General features: G+C 34.1%; 2 protein-coding genes across 4 annotated transcripts; both read right to left on the bottom strand.

Moving 5' to 3' along the window:
• Positions 1–790: 790 nt before the first annotated feature.
• LOC123532838 (plasminogen-like) lies at positions 791–17,134 on the bottom strand. 3 transcript variants are annotated; one of them, XM_045314420.2, is made up of 8 exons: positions 16,918–17,134; positions 7,989–8,054; positions 7,641–7,689; positions 7,235–7,348; positions 6,532–6,618; positions 4,276–4,387; positions 1,641–1,837; positions 791–1,308 (listed from the first exon to the last, which is right to left on the bottom strand). In XM_045314420.2, the coding sequence occupies exons 2-8, from the start codon at positions 8,001–8,003 to the stop codon at positions 944–946; spliced, it is 939 nt and encodes a 312-aa protein (XP_045170355.2). In that variant the 5' UTR covers positions 8,004–8,054; positions 16,918–17,134; the 3' UTR covers positions 791–943. The 3 variants fall into 3 exon arrangements, with proteins under 3 accessions (XP_045170355.2, XP_045170356.2, XP_053374725.1); XM_045314421.2 differs by lacking the exon at positions 16,918–17,134 and having other exon boundaries at positions 7,989–8,999; XM_053518750.1 differs by lacking the exon at positions 16,918–17,134 and having other exon boundaries at positions 6,538–6,618; positions 7,989–8,999.
• LOC123532837 (cartilage matrix protein-like) lies at positions 9,147–14,734 on the bottom strand. Its single transcript, XM_045314419.2, has 7 exons — positions 14,574–14,734; positions 13,421–13,454; positions 12,913–13,116; positions 12,303–12,674; positions 12,026–12,106; positions 11,166–11,777; positions 9,147–10,918 (listed from the first exon to the last, which is right to left on the bottom strand). Exons 1-7 carry the CDS (start codon positions 14,601–14,603, stop codon positions 10,371–10,373), a joined length of 1,881 nt encoding a protein of 626 aa, XP_045170354.2. The 5' UTR covers positions 14,604–14,734; the 3' UTR covers positions 9,147–10,370.
• Positions 17,135–18,587: the final 1,453 nt, after the last annotated feature.

Genomic DNA, 18,587 nt, shown 5'->3' with positions numbered 1-18,587 from the left:
GTATCCGTAAAGTCCACTCCTTTTACATGTCAAAAAATTTACATGTATATAATCATTGTATGAGGTACTTTCCCTCTTAACTTGGCATTACCTTGTGGATTGAATATAAGTAATATCACTAATGGCTATTTTGAACATTCCTTTCCATCATTAATATGATTCTACACAAATTAGACTGCTCACTTTATAATTTTCATAGTACCTTTTGTCATTTGACATGTACTGACCACTATAAGCCATTTAGTTTAATAGGAAGGAATGTCGTAAGGGCAGTCTTATGGCACTTTGTAACTAGGTCAATTAGTTTGTTTCTTTCATAACTGAATTTTAGGGTGTATCCGACATAAAGGCCACGCGGAGAAACCCTAAGCTTCAATCGTAGAAAGATCAGTAAAAAGTCACCTGATCTATTAAATGTTTATTATTTATGACTGAATATGCTATTTTAGAACCTTTCAATTTCGTATCCGGGATCTTCCAGGTTAATGTGAGGACCAGAGGGCTGTAATCCTTAGTGTCCGGTGAATACCCATTGTGTAGTGTCCACCGTGGTTAAGATCTAGATAAAACAGATTAGCTTTGACTCTTAGCTAGTTCTTTGGGAAGTGTCCGACAAAACTATAACTAAAACGCTATAGAAGAACTTGTAAATTTGGAAATTATTTAATACTAGAACTATTCATAATTAACTTTGAGTTGTTAAAGAAATTGTGGACATGTATTTTATTCTAGAAAGAAGAATTTATCTACGACAACAATTGTTAAGGACAGAAATAAATAAACTTGTACACTATAGAAAAAGTATTCTATTCAAATATTATTTCTTTACAAGTGTTACAACAAGTCTAAGCGTCGATGAATACCGATCTAAGTACACCACGAGTCTACTACCACGTATCTCACTGCAGACTCTAAATGTGAAATCATCCTGTGTTATGAATTCTTACAAATTGCAGGTCTTTACTCCGGCTGTATACCCTCTCTTTTTTACCGCTATGTACTCTTTGCCGCCATGTAGTATACATGCTCCATTTCCGGGGCGAAATGTGAAGGCACGGCAAATATTCTTACGAGAGCAGAAAGTCGCACACTCAAGAGTACTACGTTCATGTGTCTCTTGTACTACCTTGCCACGGATTCTGTAGTCTTTCTGCATTTTAAAAATCTCATGTTCACTAGGGCATCTCTTCAAAGGATCTGTATCATCAAATCCGATCTTGTCATCTGTTGATTTTTCAGATAAATTCTTCTCATTGGCAGAAGAGTCTGCAGCGTTTTCAACTTCATCGTCATCGAGCGTTTGTTTATCTGCAACATGATGTCAGAATATTATTTGCATAGGGTAAAACCCTTAATCCTTGGACATGTACAGTATTTAGTTACATTTATAGATTTATGAAATGACATAGACAAGGTCGATAATCAGTTTATATCGCAAACGCAAACGCAATTATTGACTGAACGGTATAAATCAAAGGTATTTTTTATTATAATTTATCTAAGTGCAAAAGTTTATTATTTACCAATATTTATCTTGACAAATGTCAAGCGTATGAATAAAGTAAGTTTTAAGAATTATTTTTATATATCCGCTTTGTGGTAAAATTATTAATACAAAATTTAGATTTTCATATTTGTACCCTTCTCTTGCTGTACTGGTCCGCAAGACCCGTCCATTTGTTTGATCTCTGAACACTTCATAATATCACAGAATTCCATTTTCTTGTTGGGATCGGTGGTGAAGCACCATGGAGCCCCCTGTGTACCACCGGGATCTCGGCAATAAGCCTCTGCAAGCTGAATGGAATAGTCAGGAAACATCTCCGACTTCCCAAATCTGAAAACAATTCGCATGTCGTTTGTTTAAATATGCACGTATACATATACCTATCTGTCGTTATATACTTTAATGGATGAGGCACCCGTACCATAATTGGGAGGTCAAATGTTCTAGTCCAGTTAGAATTACCGAAGTGTGTCTAACTGCCAGATTACACAGAGTTTCACATATTAATCGAACAATTTTTGCAGCGGGTCGCTCATGGAAAATAAATGTGAAATTATTTTAAAATTGAGCCAGCGTTTTCTAACAAGACGATTTTTAAAGTGTTTACTCTCTCTCTCTCTCTCCCCCCCCTCTCCCTCTCTCTCCCTCTCTCTCTCTCTCTATATATATATATGTATACATAAATGAAAAATTGATTACCCTCTCTGGCAGCTATGTTTTTGACAAACAGGAATAATTTAAACAAACTTGGTACTGGGTCACAAAAGAAACATTTCTGTGAAATTATTTAACTAGATTTCATAGAGACAAAATTCTGATCATGTTTCATGTAAATCAGGTAGATTATGAAATATTTCAATGATTTGCCGAGTGACTTAGATTTTACCAATATGCCCTGTTACAAATTTGTTCCAGATCTTAAACAGACAAATAATTAGATAAAGTCTCATTTTTTTCTGATAAGGGTTTCTGAAGATAAAGTAAACAATGTGGCCTCTAAAGTGTAAATATGGTTTCCTGTGATTCAGCCTAGTGCTCTATCTTTTTACCTGATTCAAACAAGGTTATTCTATGAACCGACCCAGCGATCTAGTTCTAGACCGCAGATGACCCAAACACATCAAGAATGTTATTGAGGATAACATTCTGACCAAGTTTCATGAAAATTGGACCAATACTGCGAACTCCTGATTGTAAATAGTAATTTAAGATTGTTGACGACGCACGACACACGAAGAAGGCCGAAGGACACGGCGATAATACAGCTCACCTTAGCTCAAAGTGCACGAAAAAAGGAAACAAATCCTGTTCAGTGTCTGTAGTTGTCCTATAAGCAAATTAAACATGTCTGTCCCTTTCAGTAGCGTTGACACAATAATAAACGAACAGTTTTCACCTTATTCAATTTCTTAATATCCACTCCGTTCATTTTTATACCAGTCGTTATTTATGTCGATGGCTATTCCGCTCGGGAAAAGTATTGATATTCCGGAATTAAGTGTATAATTAAAATGTACCTTGTGTGATCCTATTAATTAAATGAAGGCATAATAAAAAACAACGGCATCATGGGTTTTAAAGCTGTATTCTTATATATTCTATGAACAGTTCTGATTTATCTAGACTAAGAAGAAAGTCTATGAAGAGACATTCTCTGCTATTGTAAAAGACGTTCTGCCGAAAACTGTTTTTTTTATGAATGGTATAAATACGATATCATAAAAACAAAATGCATGATTTTGCCAATCAATGCACAAATGAACCATCAGTATTGAACGTACGTATGGCACACAACTATACATTCCAAAATGCAGTAGATTTTCGTCCAAAGACATGACAAATCAGCAGTTTGTCGTTTTCCATATCTTCGTGTGTTAGGGGCAGGACAAAAAACTTGAAAGTACGGTAGTCTTTGTACACTCTTACATTTGGAGTACAAAGACTAAAGACTGCTGATTTCTTTATGTAGTCGGGGCGAAGACATGAAGACAAGACAAACACAGGGCACCAATACCACATTTAATACTTGACTATACGTACAATTGGCAAAAGAACTGGAACACTTCATGAGTTTCAATATTTAACGCTCAGTGTCTCCTGTCCTCATGAATTCGCCCACAAACGCAAAGACACGACGATACGCAAATAAGCATTTTGTCGACCTTTATTATATTCGTGTGGCAAGTACTCGAAAACACAAGACGAAAGAAATAAAAAAAGTGTATAAAATATATAGTTCATACTTTAAGTAATTTTTTGTGAACTATTGCGACTATTCCAAGCAGAAATTTCAGGGGATATTTGTAGAGGAGTGGCTGAATGCATAGAATAAGCTTATCAGTTTCAGTTCTGTTTTAATCTGCTAAGGTAGCCTGCAGACGAAACTAATGATTTAATTGGTATTTCCTTATTTTTTCTAATTATATACTAAATTGTTCCAACTTAAAGATACCTGAACGTATTTAAGTAGAAGGCATGCGTTACACACTTAATCGCAAATATCAGCTAAGAATATATATATATGAGCCGCGCCATGAGAAAACCAACATAGTGGTTTTGCAACCAGCATGGATCCAGACCAGCCTGCGCATCCGCGCAGTCTGGTCAGGATACATGCTGTTCGCTAAAGGTTTCTTTAATTGCAATAGGCTTTGAAAGCGAACAGCATGGATCCTGACCAGACTGCGCGGATGCGCAGGCTGGTCTGGATCCATGCTGGTCGCAAACCCATTATGTTGGTTTTCTCATGACACGGCTCATATATCTACTTATGTTTATGTGGTTCTAGTGCATCCCAACGCTGACAATGGCGACCACTGCTTGTGCACATCCTGTGTCCGACATAGTCCATAGATTTTCCTTCCTGGTAACATTCTGACACTATATCAAAACGACAAGACGACAGTTTGTCATAACATGGTCAGATGTAACATTGTTACACTATATCACGACGATAAGTTGTCATACCTGGTTCAGACGTAACATTCTGACACTATATTGAAACGACCGATAGACATAAAATGTTCAGATGTTATTATATTCTGTCACAATAGACCAGTTTCACAGTCGGCGAATTTAGCATTCTCGTGATTTCTCGCTAAATCCCGAGTTTTCAAAACGAGGCGCAGACTGCCAGGTCGGAACTAAGTGATACTGATAACGAAGCGATAGGATGTTGTTTGACAAAATAATTCCCTTAAACGTCTATGAAAAAGAAATCTTTTAAAGTAAATTTTTATTAAGTTACAAATATTAGACCAAAGTTGGCAGATCCAAATTACATAAGCGCGACACAGTCCTCTGACATTCAAACAACTACTATTTTTCAAAGAGGAAGTTGATATTCATGACGTGAATCCCACTTTTTAATAAGTTCAATTTAAATAATAATAAGTTTTAACCAGGGAAAAAAGCAATTTCAATATGTCTCACGCTAAATGTTTTCCACCCGTCATGGTCTTTTTAGAAGCTACAGAATAAGTGTCTATTAGTATTATAGTTATTATATAGAAACTTTGTTGTATCAACGCGTTTTTCGTTATTTTGTTTCATTTATGATACTTGTATCCTGTTTCATTTATTTGTATATGCGAAATTTCACAGGAAAAAATTAGTGTTTTAGTAATCATAAGTTTTTGGAACCGGGTTTCGAGCTGTTGATTTTAACTCAGTGATTAAAGTCAGAATCAAAGTTAAAATCAAGTTGAAATATCATCTTTCAATAAATGTAAGACCTCGGAATTATAAACAGCATAAAGTAGCTTGCCTTTTTTTATGCAGCAAGTAAGAACTATGGCACTAGGCCTTTTCTCAACTGATCACGACACTTAGGCTGAAGTAACTATTCATTTTTGTACATTTGCAAATAAAATGTCGATGCGATTTGTGTGGTTACTCTAAAGTTTGATAATTCTTTGTACCAGTCGTGGAAAAATATAAAAGAAAAGTAAGTTTTATTTCGCATGATAGCAAAATATTCTAGGTCGTTGACAATTTGAATGCAAACATTTATCTGACTATATATAGCGCCGTGTGAAAACTTTAATTGACACCCGGCATGAGTATTTTAATCAAAAGAACTTTACCAATTTCCATCTTATTTTCTGATCTTGTAGGTACTTGAGAAGCGGTATGATTTTAATTTACTGCAACGTGAATGTGTGCTATTGTGTTTCTCGCCAATCCAAATATTCTTGAGGCTTAACTTGATATTTTTACGATGAAATCTTAAAATTGATAATTTGTAACTCTATGAGTATGTTACAATTTTTAAGTGCAGATTCAGCTAAACATTGCTGTTTTATAAACTGCGTGAGTGTTCTTCAACTAAAGCATCACCCGCTTTATTGACTTTTACTGTTTAGTTATATATAATTACTTACAATTGAAAGTTCTTTCAATAGAGCATAGATTTGGAGGAGACGTTTTCCTGATTTAAATAGAATACTTGCAAACTGGTCACAGAAATCAGAAAGCCAATCTAATGTCAATCAAGAAGGACTGTCCAACATGTTGTCAAGATCTTTATCATATTCGAGCACAAAACAGAATTAATTAAATCATTATGTATATAATACCAAATTACCTTACAGAGCGCAGATTGTCTTTGTAACCATTTTATCAAACTGCATCTTGCCATTGTATGTATTAGCAACTCAATGCGAGTTTTAGCCGTTTACTTTCACTTGCATCGTAATAAAGGTAATTATGAATATGTATAGAAATGAAGTTTTCATTATGGAACCGACCGACAGGAAATGTGTGAAGAAGTCTAGTAAAAAATCGAATTTGTCAATCATCTTATAGGAAAGAACGATTATTATTATATATCAAGGTGTGCACCAAGCAGTCTGCGCCTCGTTTTCGATAACAGTGTGCAGATAATTCTACTTGTAACCATGGAATGGGAAACAGAAAAGGTCTATATCACAATGTATTAAGTAATACAATAAGCTACATTTTATAAGAGAGACCAAGTATTTCATATATTCAACAGAGAGAAGTTATTAATAAATAACACTTACATGCACATGATATTGAAGGCTTGGACCAAGTGCCATTCTTCATACACAACTCTACTGGACAATACTTGATCATAGCTTTTGGAAAACCTATAGACAGTCAAGAGACTTTTTAACTTTATCAATTATTTGTGTTTCAATATAAAAACATCAACTAATAGATAGACTTAATCACACATTGATCAACTACTCAACTTTTCGAAAATTTAAATATAATTGTTTAATATAGCAATACGAAGGTTCATTATTATGCTAATGCATAACCGCTTTAGTAAATAGGCGACACACCCTTTATAAGAGATATTAATAATGCAATGGTACATGATGTTGCTCCTGCATACCTTATTTAGTAACAGATTACATACCCTTTATAAGAGATGGTACCAATACCAAGGTTCATTATGTTGCTAATGCTTACCCATTTTTTTTAAAAAGATGACATATCCTTGGTATGGTACCAATAGGAGGGTTTTATGTTGCTAATGAATATTCGCTTTAGTACACAGATAACTATACCCTTTATAAGAGATGTTATCATAATGTTGATAATGCATACTTGCTTTAGTAAACAGATGGCATACCCTTTATCAGAGATGTTATTATTATGTTGCTAATGCATACTTGCTTTAGTAAACAGATGGCTAACCCTTTATAAGAGATCATTATGTTGCTAATGCATACTTGCTTCAGTAAACAGATGGCATACCCTTTATCAGAGATGAGCATTTGTATTCTATTCTCTCTGGTGATGCAACTTTTTCTATACATGTGCGACGTGGATCGTCTGACAAAAGTTTCAACTCTGGTCCTAAACAATCACCTAAATGAAACTAGATATATATATTTAGTTCTTCAATTTGAAAATGTATAATATAGATGTATATACATTCAGAAAACACACATTTTGTAATTTTACCATTCTCTATAATCATTTGTTTACACACAGTGGAATATTTATTTTTACATCATTAAAACACCGGAAGAAAAAGTGTTCTCCGTTTTATACTTCATTTTAAAACATTTTATGATAATAATTATATCTTACATCGATAACCATTTACATTTCTCTTTAGTTTAAACTGCAATTTAATTTAGACTGATCTTTGTCTTACCATATATCCCTCTAACTATTAATACAGACGTTACTGCAACATAAGATAACTGAAACAGATGAAATTTCAAATACACATGTATAAAGAGTAGGAACAATTTATAGATTACTACAAGAACAAATGCTATATATTTGACTTTATCACGAATAGAAATTAATTTAACTAGATTTTTATATTTAATATATTAACACATTCTACCTATAACCATTCCTTAAATATTTGTCACATAACATTTTGCGACTTTTTAGATTGCATAAATAATTAAATAATTACTTTCAAAGTTTTTAATTAAACTTCCTTAGCTTTTTACAAATGCAAGTTATTTCCAAATTGAAAAATCTTACTCACAATGATATTCAACATCCTTCCACCGAAGAAGATCCGGTCAAATACAAAATTTACCCCTAAACTTGTCTGAAATAATTTTATCTAATATTTGCGGCGCAAACATCTAGGCACTAAAATGTATTCTTTAGCAAGAGAGTAATATTGTAGCTTGTTTAACCTTGATTAAGTAATAAAACGGTTGGTAAACCTCGGCGTTTTCGTTTTGCCTGATACGGTTAAAATTGCTTAAAAATCGGAAATTGGAAAATCTCCAGTGCCTCATTGTGAAGCATTGTGGCCAAGAAAACAACATGATGCTGTAAATAACTTTCTTACTGCTTCCGTAAAGCAACCTTCTATAAAGTAATCTTCTGTAAAGTAATTGCACATTTAAGTTGGTATCAAATGGCAGTTTTATTTTTTTTATTTGTATACAAGAAACGAATCGCCGTCTGTTTCTACACATATTTAATTTCTGATAGCTTATATTTAAGGTTAACAGTAAACATAAATGAAAATAATTACGGATGGGGGAGTATAATTTCCAGCTTTTGGCTAAAGTAACATACCTTTAAATCATTAGAATTCATACAGGAATATACTTGGTTACAATAATCCACGCTATGTGATTATATAAACAAAAAAAGGTAAAACGTATTGCTTTTTAAACATTTAAAATCCACGAATTCATGTTCATATTTCCAGCCGAGCCCACGGCAAGCGTCATATTTACCTCCCCAGTATCCAGTCTAAGCCGATACTGCTGAAAACAGTACCAGTTTAAGCAAATCACACAGAACTAGACACTAGACGGAGTATCAGCCGCATCCGGGAATCGAACCAGGACCGCTGGCGTTGTAGTCCAACCTTTTAACCACTGCGCCACTGACTGGTACATTTCTAATCATATGACGAGATCTTTTCGCTTAAATATTTAAAGTTTACAAAATCCTATGATGAAATATTTTTCGCTAAAATAGTCAAGTGAACCTATTTAATCTTATAATGAAATCTTTTCCGCTAAAATATTAATAGATGTGTATCATTTTTTATAATGTTTTGAAATATGTTTTGTTTTATGTATACATAATTAGAAAGGTCCCTGCAAAATGATCTAAGCCATTCAATGCAATAAATATTTCTTACCCATCACCAATAATTGACCAACGCTAACGAGGATCTTTTGATATATTTATTAAGTATCATAGCAGTGCACAACAAGATCAAAACTATATCACGAGGTCGAAGGACAGAGGGTCAAAAGTTTTTAACGTTGATCGGCAAGCCTTTCAATACGTGTTTAATTACGTGACATCAGAAGTACATTTTCATTTTGTTCTTCAAATTTTGACTTTAGCCCGCAATCGGTGATTTTACACATGTGACCACTTATTGTTAAGGTCATGCTCAGAGGGGCACACTCTACATTATTTCTTGAGTTGTTCTGCTTTCTTTTAAATTATGTGTATGTATATATTTATGGAATCAGTTTTATGTTCAAGATATCGTACATAATGTAAGCAACACACGTCTAGGTGATTCACCTGGCTTTAATTTACGCTTTCCTGTATATCTGTAACACAATGGGAAGTAAAAGTGACAGTTGTGTTTGTAGTTAACCAAAGAGAGAGTTCAAAATTTATTGTGACCCGCACATAATATAATAGATGCAAAATTGTATTATTGTACAACTACATGGCAATATGTAACAACGAGTGTTACAGTTTATAATGGTCACAAGAGACTATCCTATAGATATACATTAAAGTGTTTTGACAAAACCGGATTGTAGTTATAAGTTCTCTTTATCTAACTAGCCAAGAGGACGCACTTTGAACACAAACAGTCCGCATGTAATAGAGTCTAAGGAAATGTCAAAATGTTATAGGTGAATATTTTAAATTGATAGGCATAAAATATGCTGCAGTTAACATTTAAAACTATTCGACATATGATAAATAAAATTTGGAAAGTAGATCCCTCGGAAGCACCGAGAACATGGCAAAGAGTGAAAATACAGACTCGGTTTGATCGAGTCTGTTCATGAGCAGTAATGAAAAATGCAACCTAGCACCGGCTTAAGCAGTATTCAAACTTCAAATCTAAATGAGTTGAAATCAATGATCCCGAAGGACCAAAAAATATAACAACACTGAAAGGAAGTCGGTGCGACTTTTTACGGCCGCCAAAGTATCGGACGCTGCACTGGCGAATCATGGAGCCTCAGCGAGTTTAAAACCTCAACTCACGTGGGAAGCTGTAATCACTTCAAGTTAAAAACGAAATTGTCTTAACATAATAAATACTGGCCTGTTCATAAATAAGCAATAAACATATATCATGCCCTAGTAAATACACGTTACATCTACACTTAGATGGCACATACTTTTCCAAATTGGTCCGTTAGAACGTGAAAAAGAAGTCACACATAGCGCTCATTAATTTGTCTGCTAAGGGATGCAACTCTTCATAACTTTTAACACTTATGAAATGTCCTTCCCCAGCAAGCCCTGTAAGATGCAAAGTTTGCATATTATGTCCTACTGTCACCACATAGAAAAAGTCAACTCTTTCTTTCAACTTTCTTGCTTCCATGAATGTCTCATAATTCATTCTTTGAGAGGAATCAACAAAAATAACCGCCATTTTTGCAGCATCTTTTCTCCCTCCATTTTCTTCCGACATTCGACTTCTGGTGACCCGTCTAATCATATCCGTAAAGGTTTGGTACCGCACTTCATCTAGATCTGTGTTATGCAGTGCACTGCCTATAGGTATATTGCCACTAGGACAATTCTCTATTTCTCGTCCTACCCGAAGATCGTCTGTTGCTAGACTGAACTCAGCAACACTCTTGGAAATGAACTGTGAAATGGACTGGGAGCGCCAGCTTCCAAGTGCTTGTGCGTCATAAACAAATATCAAATCCGTAGGCCGCATCGGATGACATACTAAAAACAGAAACAATATAACTATATTAATGTAAGTTCATGATGTTTTTCTTGGTCCTAAAATCTTTTATGTAAGCTAATCGAATTATTCATTTAATACCTTATCAGTAAAATTTAGAGAAAAGAATTCTCAGAGGAAATTTTGGGTTTGCCATACAAAAATCTAAGCTAATTTCTCAAAAAATATTTTATATTTTTGTTTACTGTTTTGCAAAATCATCATTGGAATAATGCATATTTATACTACCTGCTTGATCAGCTATAAAAGGGAATCCACCAGTCGGGGGAACCGTGCATGATCTTGCAGCAAGTTTCACCTTGATAGTATCCAATGCACCAAAATTATCAACATGGAGAAAGAACTTATCTGTTGGATCACTGGCAATATCTTCAAGTTCACGCTTATCAATACCGCTGCCAATTCCAATCGAAAATACTTGGACACCCATTTTCTTCAATAGTTTTGCCTCTCTTGTTGTAACATCCGGTGTAATTGACAAACCGTCAGTCATGACTATAAGAATTCTCGCTGCGTCGTTGCGTACTTGACTTGTACTTGCGAAGAAACCTTCTTCACGCATGTGTCGTAAAGCAGATGCCGTATCGGTTCCACCTCCCATATAATTCGCAGAGTTTAGATGTGAAATGAATTCTTCTTTCTCCAAGTTATATTCTAATTTTGCATGAAACTTTATCGTATCACTAAATGTCATGGCCCCAACACGAGTTTTATTTGCGCCGATGTCAAGGAAGTCAACCACGCTCTTGACAAATTCCATTTCTTTACCAAAGTTATCCGATTGTATACTATATGATGCATCAATCATGAAAAATATGTCCGCTTTCTTATCACTACAATCTGAAAGAAACGAATAATAAACAACAGCGACATCACACATGCACGCTAATTTTCTGTTCTATACGGCTTAGCACTACCTACGAATACAATTTATTTTAATTAGTCGAAATACTTAAAATGTGATTAATTATGTCGTCGGTTATGGTTATACATGTATTAAAGTATAAGCATATTATGCATTGAAATAAACTTAAAGACCCTTGTAAGACAAATAACAACGCCTCTCATTCTAAAAATGTAAAGTATACCTAAAATAAGTACTTCCTCGTTAGCTTTAAATTCAGCTGTATTGTCTGTGAAGTTCCATTCGCCGAAGGCGTCATCGTTCACTGTAAAAGTAGAAAATAATGTGACGTCATAGAATAATAAATAAATAATGCGTTCAGAATAGCACTGCATAACCAAACTTGTCAAATTATAGATTGAAATTAGAAAAACCTCAAAATCTCCAACGGAAAAAAGCAAACTACAAAGTATTAAAATTTGGATTATATCAATATGTACGTATTATAATTTCTGATTTACCTTGGCACACCTTTTCGTCTATAGTTCTTTTGATGTATGTCATATCGCTGTGTTCGTCAATACTGAAATAGTGTAAATTGTCCGGGTCACTAGCAATGCCTGCTAGTTCCTTGTGGTCCAGTTTAAATCCTATGCTGATTGCAAACAAAAACATGCCGTTATCCTGCATTGTTTTGGCTACTTCCTGTGTAAACCAAGTCTTCTGCGAACGTCCGTCACTCACTACTATAACAATTTTTGTTACATTGCTGCGTCCGCCGGCACGTGCAGACATCATGACGTCACGTGTGAATGTCAAAGCATCACCAGTGTTAGTTGTCTTTCCTTCACCATAAGTTATCCTCCTCACTGCTCGGATGATCATGTCCGTATCTAAAAATAGACCAAAACTAAAGATACAGTATCTGCGATTGTACCTAACGTAAAACAGCTGGATACACAAAACGTATTTTTGGCTATTTTCAAAGCATCTGGAAAACAGGTCACTCCACTGTGCCATGTCCAGGCATTCATGTTTCGTAAAAGAAGAATATTTTTTTTTCTTAAAGAATATGACTTCAGATAAGATTTGATTCCGTTTTTACTATTTTTTAACATTGCATATACATACCTAAGTATGAGTCCAGATAAAATTTTGGCCAAACACCATGTCCAAATGTGACAACACCGACTCTAGTATTGTCTACTCCTGGTCCAATATTTAACGTCTTTATTACGTTCTCAGCAAATTTGAGTTCCCTGTCAAAGTCTGGAGGCCATATACTGTAGGAGGAGTCCAAAACAAAAACAACATCTGCTGGCTCGCTGTTACATTCTGCAAAATATGTGATATACCGAGTTATATATATTTTCAAATAAAAAAAAATAAAGAAAAAATAAATAAAAAATAAATGAAAATAGATTACTTTTTTTTGCGTGTTTATTTTGCTATTTATTAAACATGATCAGCTTTCATAATTCATAAAGATAAAACAAATGCATTTTGTGTCACAGACTAATATCATAATTTCCTTTTATTGCAATGTTTCTTGTTTAATTGGCAGAAACTATCAATTCAAACTAATTTTATAGTTTCGTGCGCCGTTGTCTTATCCAGTTTTAGAATTATGTACACTTACCGTCGGCGAATGACTTGCCAGCAGTTAGCAGTGTCTGGAATAAAAAAAGTACGGTGCTTGAGTGTAATGATTTTACATTAAAAATGTACAACATATTTGGTATTGAAATTCATCTTATATGTAATATTAGATATGACAAGTCGGTGCCTTAAAATATTTGATATACCATCCGTCGTTTTCATTTGTACATTGTCACTTCATACTATATACATTGCATTAAAATTTACGAAAATTATGAAGTGTCATCATAACTAAAAAATGAACGGTATTTAATGAATTCGAGGCAGTAATTTTTATATGGAACATTCATGATGCGTGTGAGTCTGTAAATGTATGATCATCACGCATTAAATATATAGTCGAAAAAATGTAACAATGTAACTCTATATATAAAGGGCGCTTCTATCTAATATTTTTATTGTAATATTGTAATATTATAATATCTTTAAACATGTCTCCTCATAAATGAAACAAAAGAAGCTGTGAAGACATAGGGTTAGAAAGAATATTTCCCGTAAAACTGGATTTAATAATAGCATGAAATAAAATATATATGATAAAACACCCACCTTGAAGCATCAACATGATACCAGACTCGGTTTGATTGAGTCTATTCATGAGATGCATATATATATATATATATAAAATACCATCTAAGCTCCCTAGTTTCGGCTTGTGGTAACTGACACGTAATGATAATCGGTAAGTTCTGTATTCTCTGTATGAGATTTCAGCATTCTTCATTCTTCAAATAATTACTAGTAACAATCATTACATGACTCTTTATATAAATTATGGGTTCATAGTTTGTGCTATGGCCGTTAAATATTCAACACTAAACTGGGCTAATCCGTAAAAAACTTAAAAATTAACTGTGGAAATTAATGTTTGATGTCGTGTAATGTAAAACTTATAGAATGGCTTGCCGATTAATAGTCAAAACTATTGCCCTCGGTCTTTCTGACCATGGTCAATTGTTTTGACTACTGACCAACCAGTAAGTCAATCAATAGGTGTGTTCTATAAAGGTACAACCCAGTCTGCTCTTAGTTCCAAAGACTAACGTTTTAACGAGTTTCGGTTTGTAGGAATAACTTTTAGCTCCACAATATTAATACAAAGAAATGTACGAGACAGAAAGTACTGTACTTACCATAATGAAAACTGTCAGGTACAGATCCATAGTTTCCAATCACGAGAGACTTGAATAATCACTTCGACCTCGGCGTTGTTTTCTACAACATTAACTGTTGCAAACACGCGTTTATAAAGGAAGTTCCCATTGCAAAAGTTTCATTCCAGCCATACTTATATACAAAGTGGAGTATATGGGCAATTATAAAACGGAAAGTATACTTTACAGACCAATTATTTTGACAATTGTTTTTCGACGTATGACAACAAGTGTGCGTGGTAACTGGCATGAAATTGGACGACTTGAACTAATTAAATGTAAGATAACAACAATTGATATCATGAAGTTACTATATTTAATTGTTTTATTGCTCTCATTGTGATGACGAACGTGAAATTAATCAAATATAGTAAACCAATACGTGATAACGGTGCATTTTGCGTAATAATTTTAATTCTTCTTAATTGTCATTCCCTTATTTAACCGTAAGTATCCTTAGTTCGGGATAAATTTAGTTAGTTTTTAGATAACGCATTTGACATTCCCATATTTGACATATACGCGTGTTAATCTAAACCAAAGTCCTGGTTCAGACAAAGCTGAGGTAAATTGATAACAATCAGTTGCATGTTTATTTGTTGAAAGTTTTTCTCATTTCTGAACTTGATGACTTTTTACGTTACTGTTTTTTTTTTCACTTCATAAGTCCATATTAGGGAAACATTTCATGCCTGATATTTAATTTCAGTACAAAAATAAGCTGCGGTTAACTCGGATCATCTAATATGATCTCCATACAAGTATGTTACCTTTAATGCATGGTACTTTAAGATTCTTTGAGACAAATCACAGTGACTATGGTGTTCTTGACACGTCTACCGATTTTTGTTTTGGCTGATCAGCCTGTGAAAAGTATGTGTTTTACTTTTAAATTCGTAATTCGCATATTCAGACGAGAACAGTCATACTTCATTGGTACTCATTTATATCCACTCAAACCAGGAAGATCCGGGTATTAAAGATATACTCCGAAACGACATCAGGTATAGCAACGGAAGTTTTCTCCACCGATCCGTCCAATATTTTGTCTGTTAGTTGCCTTGCATCAGTATCCTAATGACGACTTAAGTCAGTTTTTGAAATATGATTGCCGCCTCGATAGAGGCAAAAAAAAAAATACTAAATACAGAACATAAAGTATTGCGGGTTTTGAAGAACAGGTTTGTGCTAAGTAGTGTTACTAAACGACATTGAGCTTCTTGAAAAGTGTTTTGAAACTATTCCTCCTATTTCATAGAATTATCAAATTAACAAAACAACTGCCTTTCTTTGATGAATTGGTGTGGATAAATGATATCGCAATCCCTGATTAGGTATGAACAAGGTAGGCCAAATATCTCTACTAACACAAACCTCAACATACTTTTGCAATTTACAATATAGAGAAACACACTGGAATATTAATAAATTCTGATTTAAACTAGTCCATATTAGGTACTACAAACCAATAAGCGTTTCATGAGAAATCAATAAAAGAGTTTTTCTATTTCAAGATCTGGCGACCCTATACGTCAGTGAGCAATGGAACGAAACCAATTTAGCAATATTTAGAGAAGTGATTAAAAGGATACGAGTTCCACTGCTACAATGTACCTAAAGTTTCCGCTAGCAGCAGTTTTTTCCTTCATTTAATATGTGTATTAGTATCTTGTGTTGTTGTAAGCTAAATAACGAACTATTATTATATAGATATTTATGCGCAATATTGAAATGGCACATTCATGCTTCAGAAGAAACGACTTCTGTTTACAGTGTCGTTTGAGCCAGTGTTTGTTCACTGGATATTCCATTGCCTTGACTATAAATCTTACGACAAATAATGCACTATGATAGTGCAGGAATATCAAAACAATTCAAGTTTTGAAAATTTTCGACAGAGATAGCAACTCTTCATTACCATTGAATATATGATTGGCTTTGCTTCCATTGAAATACAGACAGAAATAGAGTCAGGTAAAATAGACATAATTATTGTTTTAAGTGTCATGGTCATGGGCAGACTTTAACTTGAGTCACTAGCGAATAAAGTCATCTGAAATACGCGTGGATATCCGTTCCTGACATGAAGTCAGTGCAGCTACTTACATGATAGGAAAACCCAAAACCTCGATGAATCAGTTTCAGTTTCAAGCATTTTTCCTTTTGTTTTTAAAAAAATTTTTTTTTTAATTTTTTATATGTGTTTTGAGTAGGCAACAGTGCATAATTTGTTAGAATTCTAGAAGTTTATGGTTTAACATGTTTAAGTAGATATAGCCAAGTGTCACAAACTCTATCATTTGTACAAATAAAAACCACTTACGTTTCGCAAGCTAAATATGGCCTTAATCTGTGATAGAAACAGAAACTATCGTCTTCGTTTATCGTAGTAAGAAATCAATTAGATTATAATCACCATACAAAAATACCATCGAAATCACAAAAAAAATAAATCAAAATTAGTGTAGATTTAAGAATTAATTGAAATTTTACTGAAACAACTACACGCAGTGACTGTATCGTATCATGTCATATTATATCATATATGATAATAAATACACTGCTGCGGTAACTTAAACTGATTATATGATAAAACTTTGTTAATGATATTGTATCATTGATAGTACAAATAAATAAACGTTCTATCTAACGCTATTCATTAGTATTTAGCAACTCTAACCGAACGTGATCAGATAGTAATGAAAAACATTGTGTAGATGTAAAATATAGGTCAGATTATTTGATTACACTACAAAAATAATCCTAAATATAATTTTCGTCTTGTACCACATCAACAAGAACTTACAAAACAAATAAACACTTACAAGAATCGCAATTAAAATAATAAACATAGATTAGAATTCAGCTTTATGTATTTCTGCACAGTCGTATCAATTCTTTTTCTACAATGTAGAATTTGATTAAACCCTGATTTTTCAAAACTTCAGAATATACATGTACTTTGACATTTCAGCAAATAAAAAAGATAGGACCGTTCGCTTGATTTTTTGCTTGACTGATTTGAAAAAAATGTACCTCGTGCAAGTTTTCATAATGGGAGTCTATTGGAAAATCACAATTTTCATAAAATTTTCGCAAACAGACTTTTTTCTTCTACAATGTAGATTTTAATGAAACTTCGCAAAGTTGTAAATGGACATATGGTCTATTTTACAGTGAAATAAAAGGTTTACTATAGGTCCGTGCGTTTGTTTTTGACGTATTTGCCCATCCGCACATTTCAAGCAGGTGTTAAGACACTGTTTTGAATTATTTAACGTGTCATACGTTTTGATATAATATTTTAACTTTAGAAAGATAGTAACGTTGCCATTGTAGTAAATTTACTCACGGGTTGTCATTAATTCATAAAATGATTTTCCATTCCGTACGCCGAATCCAGGCTTGATTCTACGTTATCCGGACAAATGACATAACGCCATCTCTTCCGGTTTATCAAACGTGCAGAACTGCCTTAAGCCGAGCTAAAGGGCATGAGGGGGGGGGGGGGGGGGGGGGGGTGCACATTTCATTATCTCTCATTAACAGACAGAATCACTGAATATTGGAAGACGGTGACTGTCACATCATTATTCAAATGGAGTAGTATGTGTTCTATGCATCTGCAATTTATGCTATTTCAATTAAATGTTAAAAAGACAGGGCCTTCATGACGTAGGGGTTAAGTTCACTTGCCCCTCACCGCCGTGTGTTCGAAACCTCTCTAGGGGTGTAGAATTCTTTACCTGGCTTCCGGAAGTTGTTGGTTCTACCCAGCTGTCCTCTCGTGCTTGAAATTATGTCCGGAGGGTCACCTTGGGTCTTCCTCAACAATCAAAAACTGGAAAATTGCCATATGACCATGTATTACTGTAAACATAGAAATGTTTTCGCGCTTTTTAAATTAGCGCCTTTCGCGGGTAGTATGTTTCCGTGAAATTAAATAGCCGCGAAAAACTCTGATCTAACAAAAACGCGAAAGATTCTAGCTTC

This window comes from Mercenaria mercenaria, chromosome 11 (genome assembly GCF_021730395.1).
Source record: "Mercenaria mercenaria strain notata chromosome 11, MADL_Memer_1, whole genome shotgun sequence".
In the NCBI taxonomy this organism is placed as follows: domain Eukaryota; kingdom Metazoa; phylum Mollusca; class Bivalvia; order Venerida; family Veneridae; genus Mercenaria; species Mercenaria mercenaria.
The sequence above is the reverse complement of the archived record's forward strand: the minus strand, read 5'-3'. Positions and strand labels throughout refer to the sequence as shown.

Coding starts and splice junctions, on each gene's coding strand:
- LOC123532838 (XM_045314420.2), bottom strand. Junction 7,349..7,640: donor AATAGTTAGAGGGATATATG/GTAAGACAAAGA, acceptor AGTTTCATTTAG/GTGATTGTTTAGGACCAGAG. Junction 1,309..1,640: donor ACCAGTACAGCAAGAGAAGG/GTACAAATATGA, acceptor ATCATGTTGCAG/ATAAACAAACGCTCGATGAC.
- LOC123532837 (XM_045314419.2), bottom strand. CDS start 14,603: ATGGATCTGTACCTGACAGTTTTCATTATG. Junction 11,778..12,025: donor CGAGGAAGTACTTATTTTAG/GTATACTTTACA, acceptor CGTTTCTTTCAG/ATTGTAGTGATAAGAAAGCG. Junction 10,919..11,165: donor TTTTATAGCTGATCAAGCAG/GTAGTATAAATA, acceptor TTCTGTTTTTAG/TATGTCATCCGATGCGGCCT.